General features: G+C 39.9%; 1 protein-coding gene across 4 annotated transcripts in view; it reads left to right on the plus strand.

Annotated features, from left to right (window-relative positions):
• The first annotated feature begins 169 nt into the window (after positions 1-169).
• The window catches only part of MTOR (mechanistic target of rapamycin kinase), a 101,135-nt gene continuing 81,831 nt past the window's right edge, over positions 170-19,473 (plus strand). For 2 of the 4 annotated variants that reach the window (XM_060758886.2, XM_060758891.2), the window contains exons 1-14: positions 170-249; positions 3,040-3,201; positions 3,340-3,448; positions 7,175-7,407; positions 7,557-7,757; positions 8,320-8,454; positions 8,736-9,011; positions 10,017-10,125; positions 10,249-10,435; positions 10,823-10,954; positions 15,624-15,868; positions 17,198-17,413; positions 17,507-17,712; positions 18,803-18,925. In XM_060758886.2, the coding sequence (XP_060614869.1) occupies positions 3,082-3,201; positions 3,340-3,448; positions 7,175-7,407; positions 7,557-7,757; positions 8,320-8,454; positions 8,736-9,011; positions 10,017-10,125; positions 10,249-10,435; positions 10,823-10,954; positions 15,624-15,868; positions 17,198-17,413; positions 17,507-17,712; positions 18,803-18,925 (2,292 nt within the window). In that variant the 5' untranslated portion in view covers positions 170-249; positions 3,040-3,081. The other 2 variants (XM_060758887.2, XM_060758888.2) reach the window with 2 other exon arrangements.

Genomic DNA, 19,473 nt, shown 5'->3' on the forward strand with positions numbered 1-19,473 from the left:
CATTTGATTGGTGTTTCCCTAATGCCGATCTTCTTTATTCTTTCCTTTGATTGGTCTATTCCCAGAAGCCCCTCCCTCGCGCTGAGCGGAGGCGGAGAAGGAAAGGTTGTCTTCGTGGTGGGCAGGAACCAACGCCCGTCACTCACCCTAGCCGCGCCTTCCTATTGGTCTGTTTAGTATTTCGAAGAAGCTGATTGGCTAGTCAAAAGAACGGGGTGGCAAAAGGCGAAGATGAGACTGAGGAGAGAGGTGAGTCGAAAAAAGGTAATTTTTGGGAAGTAAAGAGGACATTTTGGGGGGCAATTCCCCTTCAGAAGGTTTCCCTCAACGAAGGGGAATGTCCACCACGGAATTTACCTCACAATTTACCTCAGAACAGCAAGAATATCCTTTGTGAGGTGAGTGATCATGAGAGCAGGGATAATAATAATGTTAATTACTATTAGATAACAATAATATAATAGTAATTAACAACAATAGCAGGTCTAACATGGCCACGAATATTAATAATGATAATAAAAATAGTTATAATAGTATTAATAACACTAATAAAATGGCTGATAGGGAAGAGGATAATAACAACAACAACAATAATAAAGATAATAATGTAATGAGGGCAATAGCAATAGGGTAATAATAATAATGTAATGGCAATAGCAGTAGGATAATGATAATAATAATAATGTAATAAGGACAATAGCAGTACAATAATAATGTAATAATAATAGCAGTACAATAATAATAATAGTAAGGTAATAACAATAGCAGTAGGATAATGATGATGATAATAATAATAATAAGAAGAAGAACTAGTAGGATAATAATGTAATTACAATAGCAGTAAGTAATAATAATAATATAATAATAGCAGTAGGGTTATAATAATAATAAGGTAATAATAGCAGTAGGATAATGATGATAATAATGATGTAATTACAATAGCAGCAGGGTAATAATAATGTAATAAGAACAATAGTAGGATGATAATAATAATGTAATAAGAATAGCAGTAGGATAATAATAATAATGATAGCAGTAGAGGAATAATAAGAATAATGTAATAAGAATAGCAGTACAATAGTAATAATAGTAAGGTAATAACAATAGCAGTAGGATAATGATGATGATGATAATAATAATAAGAAGAAGAAATAGTAGGATAATAATGTAATTACAATAGCAGTAGGTAATAAGAATAATGTAATAAGAATAGCAGTACAATAATAATAATAGTAAGGTAATAACAATAGCAGTAGGATAATGATGATGATTATAATAATAATAATAAGAAGAAATAGTAGGATAATAATGTAATTACAATAGCAGTAGGTAATAAGAATAATGTAATAAGAATAGCAGTACAATAGTAATAATAGTAAGGTAATAACAATAGCAGTAGGATAATGATGATGATGATGATGATGATAAGAAGAAGAAGAAATAGTAGGATAATAATGTAACTACAATAGCAGTAGGTAATAAGAATAATGTAATAAGAATAGCAGTACAATAGTAATAATAGTAAGGTAATAACAATAGCAGTAGGATAATGATGGTGATGATGATGATGATAAGAAGAAGAAGAAGAAGAAATAGTAGGATAATAATGTAATTACAATAGCAGTAGGTAATAAGAATAATGTAATAATAATAGCAGTAAGGTTATAATAATAATAAGGTAGTAATAGCAGTAGGATAATGATGATGATAATAATAATGTAATTACAATAGCAGCAGGGTAGTAATAATAATAATAATCATATAAGAACAATAGTAGGATGATAATAATAATGTAATAATAGCAGTAGGATAATATTAATAATAGCTGTAGAGGAATAATAATAATAATGTAATAAGAACAATAGTAGGATGATGATAATAATAATGTAATTACAATAGCAGTAGGATAATAATAAGAATAATAATAATAATAATAGCAGCAGTAGAGGAATAATAATAATAATAATAATGTAATAAGAACAATAGTAGGATGATAATAATGTAATAATAATAGCAGTAGGGTAATAATAATGTAATAATAATAGCAGTAGAGGAATAATAATAACAATAATAATAATAATAATGTAATAACAATAGCAGTAGGCTGATGATGATGATGATGATGATAATAATAATGTAAGCAGAAAAATAGCAGTAGAGTAATAATAATGTAATAAGAACAATAGCAGGATAGTAATAATAATAGCAGTAGGGTAATAATAATGGAATAATAGCAGTAGCGTAATAAAGATGATAACAATGTAATAAGAACAATAGCAGGATGATAATAATAATAATAATGGAATAACAATAACAGTAGAGTAATAATAATAATGTAATAATAGTAGGATAATAATATTAATATAATAACAATAGCAGTAGTATAATAATGTAATAATAGCAAGAGGGGAATAATAATGTAATAAGAAAAAATAGGATAATAATAATAATTAAATAACAATAGCAGTAGGATAATAATAATGTAATAATAACAGTAGGATAATGATGATAATAGTAATAATGTAATAAGAAAAATAGCAGTAGGATAATAATTAATTGCAATAGTAGTAGGGTAATAATAATAATAGTAATAATGTAATAAGAACAATAGCAGTAGGATAATAATAATAATAATAATAATAATAATAATAGCAGCAGTAATGACACTGCTGCCAAGGATGATGATGATGATGATAATAATAATAATAATAAAGATAATACTAATAATGTAATAAGAACAATAGCAGGAGACTAATAATAATATTAATAACACTGCTGCCTACTCGGATCTGCACGCATTATTCGCCGATACATCACATAGTCCTAGACATTTGGAAAGTGTCCAATGTGTGATCGAATACAAAAGCCAGCAGAATTATCTTGTTTGTTGTGTACCAGTCCTGTTGTGCATCAAATAATCATAATAATAATATTGATAATAATAGCAAGCCTGCTGCCGAGGATGGCGGCACTTGCTGTGTTACGTTGCGGCCTTTTTCTTCCTTTGGCTTTTTCAGAATGGTTTCCTTCTGTTTCCAGGACCCTAAAGAACCCCATAGATTCTGATCCACCACCGCCACCATGTCGGGGACCGTCATTATCCTCCAGCAGTTTGCCACCGGCCTCAAGAGCAGGAATGAAGAAACCCGGGCAAAAGCGGCCAAAGACCTGCAGCATTATGTGACCATGGAGCTCCGAGAGGTGAGAGAGAGGGGGGGGGGGCTCCGGGAATGCGGGGCTTTGAATTCAGGAGCCCAAAGGACGGAAACACGCATCCTCTTTGTGTCCGAGCAGTGCCCATGAGACTGAACTTTTTCTTCCTCTTTTCCTTTGGTGTAGATGAGCCAAGAGGAATCCACTCGTTTTTATGACCAGCTGAATCACCACATCTTTGAGTTGGTCTCTAGTTCAGATGCAAATGAGAGGAAAGGAGGCATTCTGGCTATAGGTGAGTACCTGGGTCTTCACTCTAAATCAGTGGTCTGTAGTTTAGTTAGGCTTGTCAGCCTATGACAAGTTCACAGGAAGCAGTTATAATATGATAATCTTACGTCAGTAACTGTTGGAAAGGCTGATCTGCCAGGTAGCTTGAGAAGTGCTGGTATAAAGCAAAGTAATAAAGATTCTGCACAATCTCCTTGGCCATTATGTCATGAATGACTTTTCAATAACTTTGAAACGTTGGTTCTTTTTATTGCAGATTACATAAAAACATTTAGACAAAGAATGACATTGGACATACAGATTCTATGCAACTACATTGGATTCACAATTACATTGGTTAACAAACAAACAAAGGAGAATTACATTTTCACTCAACATTTACACACATGTACACGCATTCATCCACATGCATTCAAATATTACTATATCCTTTTCTCCCTCCTTGGAGAAGCACCTGTTAGGCCAGACCCTGATTTCCTGCAGCCTGCCAACGCATAGTTCCAAAACTTCCATAACGCCATAACTTCAGAACGCTGAAATGCCAAAACTTCTTCCCTAAGAACAATGCCAAGGACCAGATATCTGTTTTCCATACAGCAGAACCTGACTCCCTGCACAAAATCCAAGACTCCAAAAGCGCACTTCTTCCTCTTCCTTTGAGAAAGAAGCCCCAAAGTAACCAGACTGCTCCCGTGCAGATCTGCCACTATCTGAATACAACATCTCTCTCCTTCCCATGGAGCAGAGCATGGAGGGTGAACAGCGTCTCTGTCTACCACAATTTGAGCATTATTAGGCCGAGTCTTTTATAGAAATATTCTGTTGATGTAGTCCTAAAGTTGTAAATTAAATAGACGTCTTCCATCCTGGATCCATCTCAGTTTCCTGGTCAGATGTTGACTCTTCTGGATTGGTGTTGACAAACAAAAGGCTTGTGTTGACTTCCTTCTTAACATAAGGAATGTTGCAAACATTTCTGTTATCACTGTCCCAATTCTTATCAGAGCTTACTCTTCAGATCTCATTAACAGGTTTTAATCACAAAGCAGCAAGCAGGTAGTTAGTGATCGCAGGCATTAATATTATACTGGTGTTTCCAAAATTATTAACTCCAACCACAAATCCTTCCATTCATTCCCACACAAATTATTAAATTCACATTTATCAAATCTACACATTGAATTTCTTATTACATATTCCCCCTCTTGCATATGGATTTCATTTTTAAATCTATATGCAACATATAGTAAAGTAACTTCTAAATTTCAGTTGTACCAAATCTCAGTTTCTTTAAACCAGAAATACATTTTCACTGTTACAATTATAAGTAGCCAATTCATCATTACAATTGAAAGAACCATTATATGTAAACTGAACTTTTGCATATAAACCTTCAAAACATTTGATCAATTATGTAAGAACCTTACTTCATATGTACAACATCTAAAACCATGTTGTTCCCCAATGTTTCTTTTTTTGTTCATTTTCATTACATTTCCATAGCAAAACTTTATTTAACTTTATTTGTCATCAACAAACTTTCAAATATATCACATTTCTTTTGACTTCCCATGTTTGTAGCCCATATATCATTTATTGTTTTATTTCCTTTATAAATCTATGTATCTTAACCCAAATTAAGGTATCCAAAATGTTTCATTTACTAAACCACCACTGTATCACATTTCCCTTACATTTCCATAAGTTATTTAATTAAAACCATAAACAAACCACATTTTCAGTGTATTGTTGAAGGCTTTCATGGCCGGAATCACTGGGTTGTTGTAGGTTTTTTCGCACTATATGGCCATGTTCTAGAGGCATTTCTCCTGACGTTTTGCCTGCATCTATGGCAAGCATCCTCAGAGGTAGTGAGGTCTGTTGAAACTAAGAAAAAGGGTTTATATATCTGTGGAATGACCAGGGTGAGACAAAGGACTCTTGTCTGCTGGAGCTAGGTGGGAATGTTTCAACTGACCACCTTGATTATCATTTAATTGCCTGGCAGTGCCTGGAGCAATCTTTTGTTGAGAGGTGATTAGATGTCCTTGTGTGTTTCCTCTCTGTTGTTGTGCTGTTCTAATTTTAGAGGTTTTCAATACTGATAGCCAGATTTTGTTCATTTTCATGGTTTCCTCCTTTCTGTTGAAATTGTCCACATGCTTGTGGATTTCAATAGCTTCTCTGTGTAGCCTGACATGGTGGTTGTGAGAGTGGTCCAGCATTTCTGTGTTCTCAAATAATATGCTGTGTCCAGGTTGGTTCATCAGGTGCTCTGCTATGGCTGACTTCTCTGGTTTAATCACATTTTCCCATTTGTATGTTTCTCCAATATCAGTTTAAACCTTTCAAATGTAAAACCTTTATTTAACTGTAGAAATTCTTTCAACCTTAGATTAACCGTGTGTGTGTTTGTTTGGACCCGTTTCCAACTTCATCCTACGCTGAAAAGCAATGTTTGCACTTCCTTTTCCCCATAACATCAATTCTCTTGAAATAAGCAAATTCTGTGACTCAACATTCCCAAATTGCTTTGTTGTTCCAGAAGTCTGAGACTTATAGCTCTGGCCTCTGAAATAACTTGCAGCATTGCTTAACCCCATTAACACCTTTAGCTCAATGTTTCTTTTCTGTTCCTCTTTTGAGTTGGTAGCTATATTTAGATTCCTGTAAATTCAATTGTTTTAATTAATCGCTTGCGCCAGCCTTGAAAGGCTTAGACTTGATTTCATCTCTCCAGCTCTCCTGTAATCAGTAAACTTAGATGAACAGACAGAATTAACAAAAGTTAACACTTCCAGATAAAGACTCCCAAATTGATTGTATCAAATTCCTTTTAAAAAAATCTCTCTTCTTTTGCAATAACAAAACTTTCAACCAATGTATTATATTTTGTAGAAAATACAAAAGAACTTGGATTTCCAAACAAAACTTTCCCAAAATAAAACAAAATTCCATTTACTAGGCTGACCAATAGGCTGATCAGACTGCTGCCAAACCAAAATGCAACTCATCTGCCTTTACCAATTTGCAAATTCATGCGCATATCTTCTGCCCTATTCTTCCAATAATAATAAACAGAGTAAAATAATAAATGTAATAAAAATAGAAATAATAGAGTAAAATAATGGAAATGTAACAATAACAGTAATAATAGAATAAAATAATAAATGTAATGAAAATAGAAATAATAGAGTAAAATAATAAATGTAATAATAATAGAGTAAAATAATAAATATAATAGTAATAGAGTAAAATAAGAAATGTAATAACAATAGTAAATAGAGTAAAATAATAAATATAATAATAATAGAATAAAACAATAAATGCAATAATAATAAATACGGTAGAATAAAATAAGGAATGTAATAATAATAATAATATATAGAGTAAAATAATAAATATAAGAATAATAGAGTAAAACAATAAATGCAATAATAAAAATATTGTAGAGTAAAATAATAAATTAACAATAAAAATAGAGTAAAATAATAAATAATAATAGCGTAAATGATAAATGTAATAATAATAAATAGAGTAAAATAATAAATATAATAATAACGATAAAAATAGGGTAATGTAATAAACATAATAATTACAAAAATAAATAAATTAGAATAATAAATGTAATAATAACAATAAAAATAAATAAAAATAATACATGTAATAGTAAATAACTAATATAATAAAATTAATAATAGAATCTCCTGGCTCTATTTCTTTTCCTCAGCAAGCCTGATTGGCGTCGAGGGAGGCAATGCCACCCGAATTGGCCGCTTTGCCAACTATTTGAGGAACCTCCTCCCTTCCAATGACCCTGTGGTGATGGAGATGGCCTCCAAGGCCATTGGGCGCCTCGCCATGGCCGGGGACAACTTCACCGCCGAATACGTGGAGTTTGAAGTGAAGCGGGCTCTGGAGTGGCTCGGAGCGGACAGGAATGAAGGCCGAAGGCATGCGGCGGTAAGGAGGGATTTTGGGAGAGATGAGAATGGGATGTACTTCTCATATTTTGTTAAGTGCAAGTTGCTTTTAGGGGTGAACATGACTTGAAGTCCCACAACAGCAACAATTTTCAACTCCATCTGTTCCTATGTTTTCCCTCATTCTAGGTCTTGGTTCTCCGAGAGCTGGCCATCAGTGTCCCCACGTTCTTCTTCCAGCAAGTGCAGCCTTTTTTCGACAACATCTTTGTCGCCGTCTGGGATCCAAAGCAGGCCATTCGCGAAGGAGCTGTCTCGGCCTTGCGTGCCTGCCTTATCTTGACCACTCAGCGGGAGTCCAAAGAGATGCAGAAACCACAGTGGTACCGCGTAAGAGGAGTCCTTCCTTCCTTCTTTGCTTCCTTCTTTTCTTCCTTCTTTCTATGCTACTTTCCTTCCTTTCTTCCTTCTTTTTTGCTTGCTTCGTTCCTTCTTTCCTACCTTTCTTCCTTCTTTCCTCCCTTCCTTCCTTGCTTCTTTCTTCTTTCATTACTTCCTTCCTTCCTCCCTCCCTCCCTTCCTTTTTTGCTTGCATCATTCTTTCTTTCCTTCCTTCCTTCCTTCTTTCCTTTTTTCTTTCCTTGCCTCCTTCCTTCCTTTCCTCCGTCTTTTCTTCCTTCCTTCATTCTTTCTATCCTTCCTTCCTTCCTTCCTTCCTTTTTTCTTTCCTTCCTTCCTTCTTTCTATCCTTCCTTCCCTTCTTCTTTCTTTCCTTCCTTCCTTCTTTATAGCCTTCCTTCCTTTTTTCCTTTTTTCCTTCCTTCCTTCCTTTTTCCTTCCTTGAATGCTGTACCATTCTTCTGATTTCCGAATCCATACCTCAGAGGTTGTTCGAAGAGGAATAGGACTGAATGTCGTATTCCCTTGCTAAGGATTAGCTGTGTCATTTCAGCAAACCTACGAAGAAGCCGAGAAGGGCTTTGATGAGACGGTGGCCAAGGAGAAGGGAATGAACCGTGACGACCGCATCCACGGTGCCTTACTGATCCTGAACGAGCTGGTGCGCATCAGCAGCATGGAGGGAGAGGTGAGTAGTCGTGATATGTGGAGTTTGATGCTCAGGTGTTGGCGGTGACCGGGAGGAGAGAGGAGGGAGTTCCAGAGGCGGGGAGCGATCACGGAGAAGGGCCCCCTCTCTCGTTCTACCAATTGTGCTTGTGACAGGGGTGGGACCGAGAGCAGGGCCTCCTCCATAGATCGGAGTGCTCGAGCAAGTTTGTATATGGATATGCGATTCTGTTCTTGTGCTTCTCCTGTGTTACGTGGTCCTCTCTAGTACTCACCTGACATTGCCTCCCCTTCATCCAGCGTCTCAGAGAAGAGATGGAGGAGATCACGCAGCAGCAGTTGGTGCACGACAAATACTGCAAAGACCTGCTGGGCTTCGGGACCAAGCCTCGGCACATCACCCCTTTCTCCAGCTTCCAGTCGGTTCAGCCCCAGCAGTCCAACGCTTTGGTGGGCCTTCTGGGCTTCAGCCCCCATCCGGGGATCATGGGCTTTGGTGCATCGCCTGTCCCGGCCAAGTCAACCCTGGTGGAGAGCCGGTGTTGCAGGGAGCTGATGGAAGAGAAGTTTGATCAAGTAGGCTGGAGCTCTTCCTGGAAGTTTTCCCCCTTTTTCATATCATCCCTCGGGGAGATAGGGCGGCCTATAAATAAAGTGTTGTTGTGATATGGCGGTCTATAAATAATAACAACAACAACAACAATCATAATATAAAAACAACACTTTTTTATATTCCACTCTATCTCCCCAAGGGGATTCAGGGCCGATTCCAAACATAAAAGGCACACATTCAATGCCCGTGTTGTTGTTGTTGTGATAGGGCGGCCTATAAATAAAGTATTGTTGTTGTGATAGGGTGGCCCTATAAATGAATTGTTGTTGTTGTCATTGATAATGTGATGTGATAGGGCGGCCTATAAATAAAGTATTATTGTTGTTGTTGTTGTGTTTGGGTGGCCTTTAAGTAAAGTGTTATTGTGATAGGGTGGTCTATAAATAAGATGTTGTTCAATGTATTGTCGAAGGCTTCCTCAGACCTCTGAGGAAGCCTGCCATAGATGCAGGCGAAACGTCAGGAGAAATGCCTCTAGAACATGGCTCTATAGCCCGAAAAAAACCCACAAGAACTGAAGATGTTGTTGTTGTGATAGGGTGGCCTATAAATAAAGTGTTGTTGTTGTGATAGGGCGGCCTATAAATAGCTATTGTTGTTATCAGGCAGCCTATAAATAAAGTCTTGTTGTTGCGATCAGGCAACCTATAAATAAATTGTTGTTCTTGTGATAGAGCGGCCTATAAATAATAATAATAATAATAACAACAGCAACAACACTTTGTTTATATTCTGCTCTATCTCCCCAAAGGGACTCAGGGAGGATTCCAAACATGAAAGGCGAACATTCAATGCTGGTATTGTTGTTGTGATAGAGCGGCCTATAAATAAAGTGTTGTTGTTGTGAAAGGGTGGCCTATAAAATGTTGTTGTTGTTGTTGTCATGTACTCCTCATCCCAGCTACCCCTTTCCCTGTTTTGTGAAAGACCGCTAGGCTTATTGAGGTAATACTGTCCTTATTTCTCAGGTCTGTTACTGGGTTCTGAAGTGCCGAAGCAGCAAGAACTCTCTGATCCAAATGACGGTCCTCAGTTTGCTGCCACGGCTGGCTGCTTTCCGCCCTTCTGCTTTCACGGGTGAGAATTAATGTTCAGATAGCTATACATTGGCTATTCTTGATCTCCCAGGGTATAAATACATATATTTAAAAATAACCACATCCTCTCCCCCTTTTGCTTTGTTTTGTTGGATACCACCAGCTGACCACTACCTTCCAGACACCATGAATCATGTCCTGAGCTGCGTTAAGAAGGAAAAGGAGCGGACAGCTGCTTTCCAGGCCCTTGGCTTGCTCTCAGTTGCTGTCCGGTCAGAATTCCAGATTTACCTCCCCAAAGTCCTGGAGATTATCAAGGGCGCTCTTCCTCAAAAGGACTTCACCCACAAGTAAGTGAATGCACACTCCAGTTGGGAGCAAGCTGGGACAGAGAGGGAAAATTCTGCACCAAATTTAGAGAGAACGTAGTCATATCCATGACACTTAAACTTGCAAATATGGAAGGGTTGAGTATATACATCAAGCAGTATACAAATAAATGAATTGTCCACCCTTTGAGGTCCTTTCTCCATTGGGATAAGTGAGAGTATGACTCTGACGTGGCCTATATTGAGTGTATATATGGAAGGGTTGGCTGTATACAAATAGCTAGAGACAATAAATGAGTTGTCCACCTTTTGAGGTCCTTTCTCCATTGGGATAAGTAAGAGTATGATTCTGATGTAGCTTATGTTGTTTCCATGTGTCTCACCTGTTGTTGTGATGCTTGCTCTCAGCCGGAGGCAGAAGTCGGTCCAAGTGGATGCCACTGTCTTTACCTGCATCAGCATGTTGGCGCGGGCGATGGGGCCTTCCATCCAGCAAGACATCAAGGAGCTTCTGGAACCCATGTTGGCCGTGGGGCTGAGGTAGGGACGCTCCTCGACATCTCTTCACCACTGTGTGGTGCTTCGGGTCTGGAATGTATTGTCATTGTTGACAGCTGACTGATATGAAGACTGCGCATAATAATAATAATAATAATAATAATAATAATAATAATAATAAATCACACAGTCCTAGATGCTTGGGAAGTGTTCGACTTGTGATTTTGTGATACAGAATCCAACATATAGATCTCTCATGAAAGCAGGAAAGTTAAATAGCCTCTTTGTATCTGTCTATATGTTGTGTGTCTATGGCACTGAATGCTTGCCATGTGGCACCAACTGCTGCTCTGGCCAGAGCGAAGACAGAGGGGAGCAGAAGACATTTCCATCTTGTGTTTACTAATAATATAATATAGTATATTGTATATGCATATAATATTTATAATATTATAATGTAATACAGTATAATACTAGTAATAATAATACAATATTATAATTATATATTTACATTAAATGTAATATTACTAATAATATTACAATATAATGGTATAGTGCAATATAGTAATATATAATACTGACATTGTACTATGCTAATAATCGAATATATTGTATGAAAATATATATTGTAAGCCGCTCTGAGTCTGCCATAAATAAATAAATAAATGTATATGTGCATTGTGATCCACCCTGAGTCCCCTGCGGGGTGAGAAGGGCAGAATATAAATGCTGTAAATAAATAAATAAATAAATTCTGGGACACAAGAGAGCATGAGAAGGCCTCAGTGTTAGTTCGCCTCAGTCTGAGAGAGCCCTCAGTGTGAGAAGGGCTCAGTGTGAGGGAAGCCCCTGGTTGAAGGCAATGTTGTGTGTCTATGACACTGAATGTTTGCCATGTATATGTGCATTGTGATCCCCCCTGAGTCCTCTGCGGGGTGAGAAGGGTGGAATATAAATGCTGTAAATAAATAAATTCTGGGACACAAGAGAGCATGAGAAGGCCTCAGTGTTAGTTCATCTCAGTCTGAGAGAGCCCTCAGTGTGAGAAGGCCTCAGTAGGCCTCAGTATGAGAAGGGCTCAGTGCGAGAGAAGCCCCTGGTTGAAGGCCATGTTGTGTGTCTATGACACTGAATGTTTGCCATGTATATGTGCATTGTGATCCGCCCGGACTCCCCTGCGGGGTGAGAAGGGTGGAATATTAATACTGTAAATAAATAAATGAGATTCACAAGGCCACATTCCTAGAAGAGGCCCTTCACAGCTTTTCTCAGAACAACAATTTCATAAAATAATAATGATAATAATATGTTGTTTCCCCAACCTTATTTTCCATCTTCATTGCTATGATACTACATCTTATTGATGGGAAGCTGGGGAACTGCCTGTAGGTGCCTTCCAAGTCTTCCCTGACCATTGGATGGGCATCATGGAGGTTGTAGCCCAAAATACCTCGAGAGGATCAGGTTGAGAAAAGCATTAAGCTTTTGGCCATTCTAGCGTCAAGGTGGCAAATTTCCGGCCGTGGTTGATGTCCTGTTCCTTTAAAGAGCTTGGAGTCTAGGTTTCAAACCAGGTTGCTAGCTATCTAGTTCCAAATGGGACCAAGCTTTTGGGACAGTGCAATAAGGCATCAATAGAAAACCTTACCATGCCAACTAGATTCGATGTGGATGTCCTCAGCTATAGTTGTCTCCTGTTTTTCCCCCAGTATGAAGTCAAGGTGGCTGTTGTTTGTGTATGTGCATGCAAAGATGTTGGAGGATGTGCCCCTATGTGTGTTTCCGTTGTTGTGAGTTATTTATTTATTTTATTTATTTATGGCATTTATATTCTGTCCCTCTCACCCCGCAGGGGACTTAGGGCGGATCACAATGCGCATATACATGGCAAACATTCAGTGCCATGCACAACATATATAGACAGACACACAGAGGCTATTTAACTTTCCAGCTTCATGAGGGTATGCTTCGAATTCCGGCCACCGGGGGAGCTGTCGCTTCATCGTCCACTTGTGACGCCAATGGAGTACTTCCTCATTCTTTTGCACGCTGCTGGAGAGTTTTATGACATCACGTTTTATGACCAAGCCTTTGGTGCAGTGCAATGAGGCAAAATGGTGTCCTGAGATGGTTTTTAAGTAACTTTTAATGTGGCTATAAGTGATTTTTATGTTTGTACATATTTATGGTTTTGTGTCCCGGCATTGAATGTTTGCCATATATATGTTGTGCTCCGCCCTGGGTCTCCTGTGGGGTGAGAAGGGCAGAGTATAAATGTTTAAAATAAATAAAATAAATAAATTGGTTAAATTAGCCTCCCTGCATAATTGGTACCTAAATTTCCTAGTTGACAGATGCGGCTGTCTTTCGGGCTGCAAAGGTCGACAGCAAGCTAGACAAATGGTCAGGAGCTTACTCCGACCTGGGCTGTGATTTTAATGCAGCTGGCTCCCAACCAGCTGCGCCACAGCCCAGTCCGAATGTGCGTATATTATGACTGGCTCATGGATATTATCATTGGACGGTCTGCGTTGAAAGACTTCTGGTATTTCCTTTTTGCATCCTTTTTGTGTTATTTCTCGGGCTGAGCATATGTTGGCTGCTGTAGGGGAAGCTGATGCAACTGGAGCATTGATTTATTCTGTTGCAGTCTTTTTTGTGCCTTCCATAAGCCGTGGATGTGAAGGGTTTATGCTGAAAGATTAGACACTTTTTTGCGAAATATCACATATTTGTGTGTCTGTTGAAAAGACAGTGTTGTGTCGATATTTCAAGAATTTCTGGCATTCCTGAGAAGGCCTTTTTGCCTACTTCCGGCATCTCAAATATCGCCTGTGAGGCAAATGCCCACGAAAGCAAATACTTTTAGTTGCCAACCAAGGGCTGAATTCTTTGTCTCTGACCTCCTCCAACCTTCCAGAGTTCAGCCATCTCATGGAATGGCAACCAGATCTCTAGTCTCAAAATGGATCATTTCCCTGTTTTCCAAGAGATTCCTGTCAACTAACTCATGAAAAAATCATTGCCTATGTGAGGAAGTGAAAATGATGTGTGTTTTTGAATTCTTTGTGGATTCCCAAGGCTTTGGCCAACTTACTCCCTTTCAAAAGTTGTTCGCGGCCTCTTAAGTGTGTGCAAGGCCCCGGTTTGCCCATTTAGTGCCTTTTAGAAGTTGGGCCCCACAATTTAAGAGAGATATTGACGCCTTGTCCAGAAAAGGGAGACTAAAGGGATCCAAGGTCTGGAGACCATGAATCCCTCTGAGGAGCGGCTTAAAGAGCCGCGTCTGTTTAGCCTGCAGACGAGAAGGTTGAGAGGAGACATTATTGCCACGTTTAAATATGTGAAGAGGGAGGGAGAAGGCTTCTTTTTTACTGGGTTCAAATTGGAGGAATAGTGAGTCCACCTGAACATTAGGAAGAACTTTCTGACTTTAAGAGCTGTTCAACAGTGGAACTCTCTACCTTGGAGGCTTTCAAATAGAGGCTGTCGGGGGTGCTTTGCATCAGAAATAATAAAAAATTAACTAGTATTTTTAATTACAAAAATGTGAGTCAAGCAGGGTTAAGTGGTTGCAGTGACAGCAAAAGCTGTAGTTCTATATAAGTGGGTGTGACTGTAGCTTAGTAACCCTCAGTCTGTGAGAGGTCTCTGTGGGAGAAGGGCCTCAGTGTGTTAGTAGGCCTCAATATGATAAGGCCTCAGTGTTAGTTCACTTCAATGTGTGAGAGAGGCATCAGTCTGAGAGAGCTGTCGATGTAAGAAGGCCTCAGTGGGAGAAAGGGCTCAGTCAGAGGTAGCCCTCAGTCTGAGAGAGGCCTCAGTGGGAGAAAGACCTCAGTGTTAGTTTGCCTCAGTCTGTGAGAAGTCTCTGTGGGAAAGGGGCCTCAATCAGTATGATAAGGCCTCAGTGTTAGTTCACTTCAGTGTGTGAGAGAGGCATCAGTCTGAGAGCCCTCGATGTGAGAAGGCCTCAGTGGGAGAAAGGGCTGAGTCAGAGGTAGCCTTCAGTCTGAGAGAGGCCTCAGTGGGAGAAATACCTCAATGTTAGTTTGCCTCAGTCTTTGAGAGGTCTCTGTGGGAAAGGGGCCTCAATGTGTTAGTAAGCCTCAGTATGAGTAGGCCTTAGTGTTAGTTCGCCTTAGTCTGTGAGACAGGCATCAGTTTGAGAGAGCCCTCAATGTGAGAAGGCCTCAGTAGGAGAAAGGCCTCAGCCTGAGGTAGGCCTCAGTGTTAGTAGGCCTCAGTATGAGTAGGCCTGGTGTGAGAAGCTTTGTTGAGAGAAGCCCCAGGTTGAAGGCCATCGTGTGTGAAGGTTGCTTTGTGTAAAAAGCTACTGTGTGCAGCTCCTGTGTAACTGTGAGAGCATAGCTATTTATCTGCATGAGAAAGAAGCCCATCGTGGAAGCAAAGAAGGAAGTGGTAATGAACTTGATTTGTGTTATGGAAACTTTGTTCTTGTAAATAGTACAGCCATATTATTTCACTCTTCCAACTCTTATTCTGTGATTCAAAGAGTCATTCAGGGCTGCTTCTCCACATGTGTCTTTTGAATTTGGACAAGAGAGAGAAAGGCCTAAGGTTATGCGTTAAGGCCCATGACTGTTTGGGGTCCTGAATCATCTGAGTCCCACTCTAACCCTCCATTGGTTCTTCCTTTGAGCTGTCAATTGGACTGAGTTGATGGTATGGCCCCGTGTCTCCCCCTCAGCCCTGCCCTGACTGCCGTGCTGTACGACTTGAGCCGCCAGATCCCACAACTGAAGAAGGAGATCCAGGACGGGCTGCTGAAGATGCTCTCCATGGTCCTGATGCACCGGCCCCTGCGCCACCCAGGCATGCCCAAAGGCTTGGCCCACCAGCTCTCTTCCCCCAGCCTCACGAACATCCCTGAGGCCAATGACGTGGGCAGCATCACCCTTGCCCTCCGCACACTGGGCAGCTTTGAGTTTGAAGGTAAACAGATCCTGAAAGAAAGGAGTGGTGGGCCTACAGCGTGGTGTAGGGGTCACTAGAGGACCAGATTCCCCCTCTTGTGTTTTTACCTTTCCTCTGAAAGTAGTAATTGAGAGTGATACAAAATTAATAACTGAGAGTGAGTAATGGAACTGCTCAAATCCTCAGTATAAGTTCAGACTGATGAGATGTTATGTCTGTCAGAAATATTAAAAATTAGCTAGGTATTTTAATTACAAAAATGTGAGTCAAGCACTGAAAGGGTTAAATGGATGCAATGACTCTGTAGTTCTATATAAGCAGGTGTGCCTGTAGCTTAGTAGCTCTCAGGCTGAGAGAGGCCTCAGTGGGAGAAAGGCCTCAGCGTTAGTTTGCCTTAGTCTGTGAGAGAGGTATCAGTCTATGCCCTCAGTCTGTGAAAGATCTCTGTGGGAGAAGAGCCTCAATAGGCCTCACTATGAGAAGGCCTCAGTGTCAGTAGGCCTCAGTCTGAGAAAGCCCTCAGTGTGAGAAGGCTTCAGTGGGATTAATAATACTAATAATAATTATTATAACAATAACTATTTTATACCCCGCCTCCATCTCCCCAAAGGGACTCAGGATGGCTTACAAAGGGACAAGCCCAGAGAGCACAAAGTTAAAATGTAATGCAATAAAAATAAAAACAAAACAAAAACAAATAGAAATGTATCACAATAAAACATAACATCATGAAAGCAGTACCATGGGAGCAATAAAAGTGCTCAGTGGGAAAAAGGCCTCGGTGCTAGTTTGCCTCTGTCTGTGAGAAATCTCTGTGGGAAAAGGGCCTCAGTGTGTTAATAGACCTCTGTATGAGAACACCTTCTCAATGTGTGAGAGAGGCATCAGCCTGAGAGAGGTCTCTGTGGGAGAAGAGCCTCAGTGTGTTAGTATGTCTCAGTATGAGAAGGCCTTAGTGTTAGTTTGCCTGTGAGAGAGGTATCAGTTTAAGCGAGCCCTCAGTCTTGAGAGATCTCTGTGGGAGAAGAGCCTTAGTGTGTTAGTAGACCTCATTATGAGAAGGCCTCAGTGGGAGAAAGGCCTCAGTGTGAGAGAACCCCCAGATTGAAGGCCTCAGTGTGAGAGAAGCCCCAGATTGAAGGCCATAGTGTTTTTTAGCTCCAGTGTGAAGGCTGTTGTGTGTAAAGCTACTGTGTGAAGCTCTTGTGTAAATTTAGTGTGAGAAGAAGCTCTGTGAGAGCCAAGTTAGAAGCTGTTTATCTGCCCACGTGCCTAACAATACCTGCAAGGGAACCTGCATCCTCTCCTCACCATGTGTTTGCTGACTTCTTCCTTCCCTGTTTTTAGGACATTCTCTGACTCAGTTTGTCAGGCACTGCGCCGACCACTTCCTCAACAGCGAGCACAAGGAGGTCCGGATGGAGGCTGCTCGCACCTGCTCACGTCTGTTGACTCCTTCCATCCACCTGATCAGCGGACATGCCCATGTTGTGAGCCAGACAGCCGTGCAGGTGGTGGCAGACGTCCTCAGCAAATTGTTGGTGGTCGGCATCACAGACCCAGGTGAGTTCGGAGGCCGTGGGCAGGTGCTCAAGATGGGAATGAGACATCTTCCTCTTTTGGTTCACCTTCTTCTGCTCAATGGTGTCCTTTCAGACCCCGACATCCGATACTGCGTGCTGGCCTCCTTGGACGAGCGGTTTGACGCGCACTTGGCCCAGGCGGAGAATTTGCAGGCTCTCTTTGTGGCTCTGAACGACCAGGTCTTTGAGATCCGCGAGCTGGCCATATGCACGGTGGGCCGGCTGAGCAGCATGAACCCGGCTTTCGTCATGCCCTTCCTGCGCAAGATGCTCATTCAGGTAAACGCAGCCCTGTTTATAATGTCTTCTACCACTGGAGGCCAAAGTACAATGAGATAACCCAAAGGAAGGAAGACTATTATTATTATTATTATTATTATTATTATTATTATTATTATTATTGTGCTTTTATCTCCATCAGGAGACTCAAAGCGGCAATGTATGTAATATTAGTATTAGAATGTATGTTATTCCAATTATTATTAATTTACATGTACATAACAACACAGTGCACATGCACATTAGGTCCAAGTGTCTGTGAGTCATCTCTGAATATTTATTATTATTATTATTATTATTATTATCATCATCATCATCATTATTTTTACTCTGCTTTTTCTCTCCACCGAGAGACTCAAAGCTAGGTTTCCATGTATTAGTATCACAAAGTATTGTTGTTATTATTATTATTATTATTTCTGTGCTTTTATCTCCATCAGGAGACTCAAAGCGGCAATGTATCTAATATTAGTATTAGAATGTATGTTATTCCAATTATTATTAATTTACACGTACATAACAACACAGTGCACATGCACATTAGGTCCAAGTGCCTGTGATTCGTCTCTGAATATTTATTATTATTATTATCATCATTATTTTTACTCTGCTGTTTTCTCTCCACAGGAGACTCCAAATGACTATTATTATTATTACTAGCTGTCCCCTGCCACATGTTTCTGTGGCCCAGTCTGTGTATATGTCTTTTGCTTGTGTGTAGGTGTATATATATTTGTGTATATATTTATGTGGTTATGTAATGTAATGTATTTTTATTTTATTTTTTGGCTTTTTAAGTCTCTTCTGCTGTGTTTTTCAGTGTTTTTATGTGTGATGGTCACTCGTTGGCCTGAGAGCTGTCCTTTGTCCAAATTTGATGTCGATTCGTCCAGTGGTTTTTGAGTTATGTTAATCCCACAAATGTTACTTTTTTATTTATATAGATAAGGGAAAGGTAGAGCGAGATAAGAAGGAGACTCTTGCTATTCGGTATTCCGAATTGGATAATTTTGTTGCTGACTCAGAAGAAGTTCCCATGCTTTTTCTTTGTCTGCGCAAATGCCAAATGGAGCTTGATTTTGCCTTTCAGATCCTGACGGAGCTGGAGCACAGCGGGGTCGGCAGGATCAAAGAGCAAAGCGCCAGGATGTTGGGGCACTTGGTCTCCAACGCCCCGAGACTCATCCGACCCTACATGGAGCCCATCCTAAAGGTGAACTTTGCGGGGTTGCATATCTAGCCATTCCTCCCTCTCTTCCTCTCTTCCTCTCTCTCTCTCTCTCTCTCTCTCATGTTCCAGAATTTATTTATTTATTTATTGACAGTATTTATATCCCCCCCCCCCTTCTCACTCCGCAGGGGACTCAGGGTGGATCACAATGCACATATACATGGCAAACATTCAATGCCATAGACACACAGCATGACCTTCAACCTGGGGCTTCTCTCACACTGAGGGCTCTCTCAGACTGAGGCAAACTAACACTGAGGCCTTCTCATACTCTCTCGTGTTCCAGAATGTATTTATATATTTATTTATTTCATTTATATCCCGTCTTTCTCACTCCGCGGGACTCAGGGCAGAACACAATCCACATAATATATGACAAACATTCAATGCCATAGACACACAATATATATAGAGAGAGAGAGAGAGAGAGAGGGAGAGAGAGAGGCTATTTAACTTTCCAGCTTCATAAGGGTATGCTCGAATTCTGGCCATCGGGGGAGGTGTTACTTCATCATCCACTTGAGACACTA

The sequence above is a fragment of the Anolis sagrei genome, chromosome 13, assembly GCF_037176765.1.
Source record: "Anolis sagrei isolate rAnoSag1 chromosome 13, rAnoSag1.mat, whole genome shotgun sequence".
NCBI lineage: Eukaryota > Metazoa > Chordata > Lepidosauria > Squamata > Dactyloidae > Anolis > Anolis sagrei.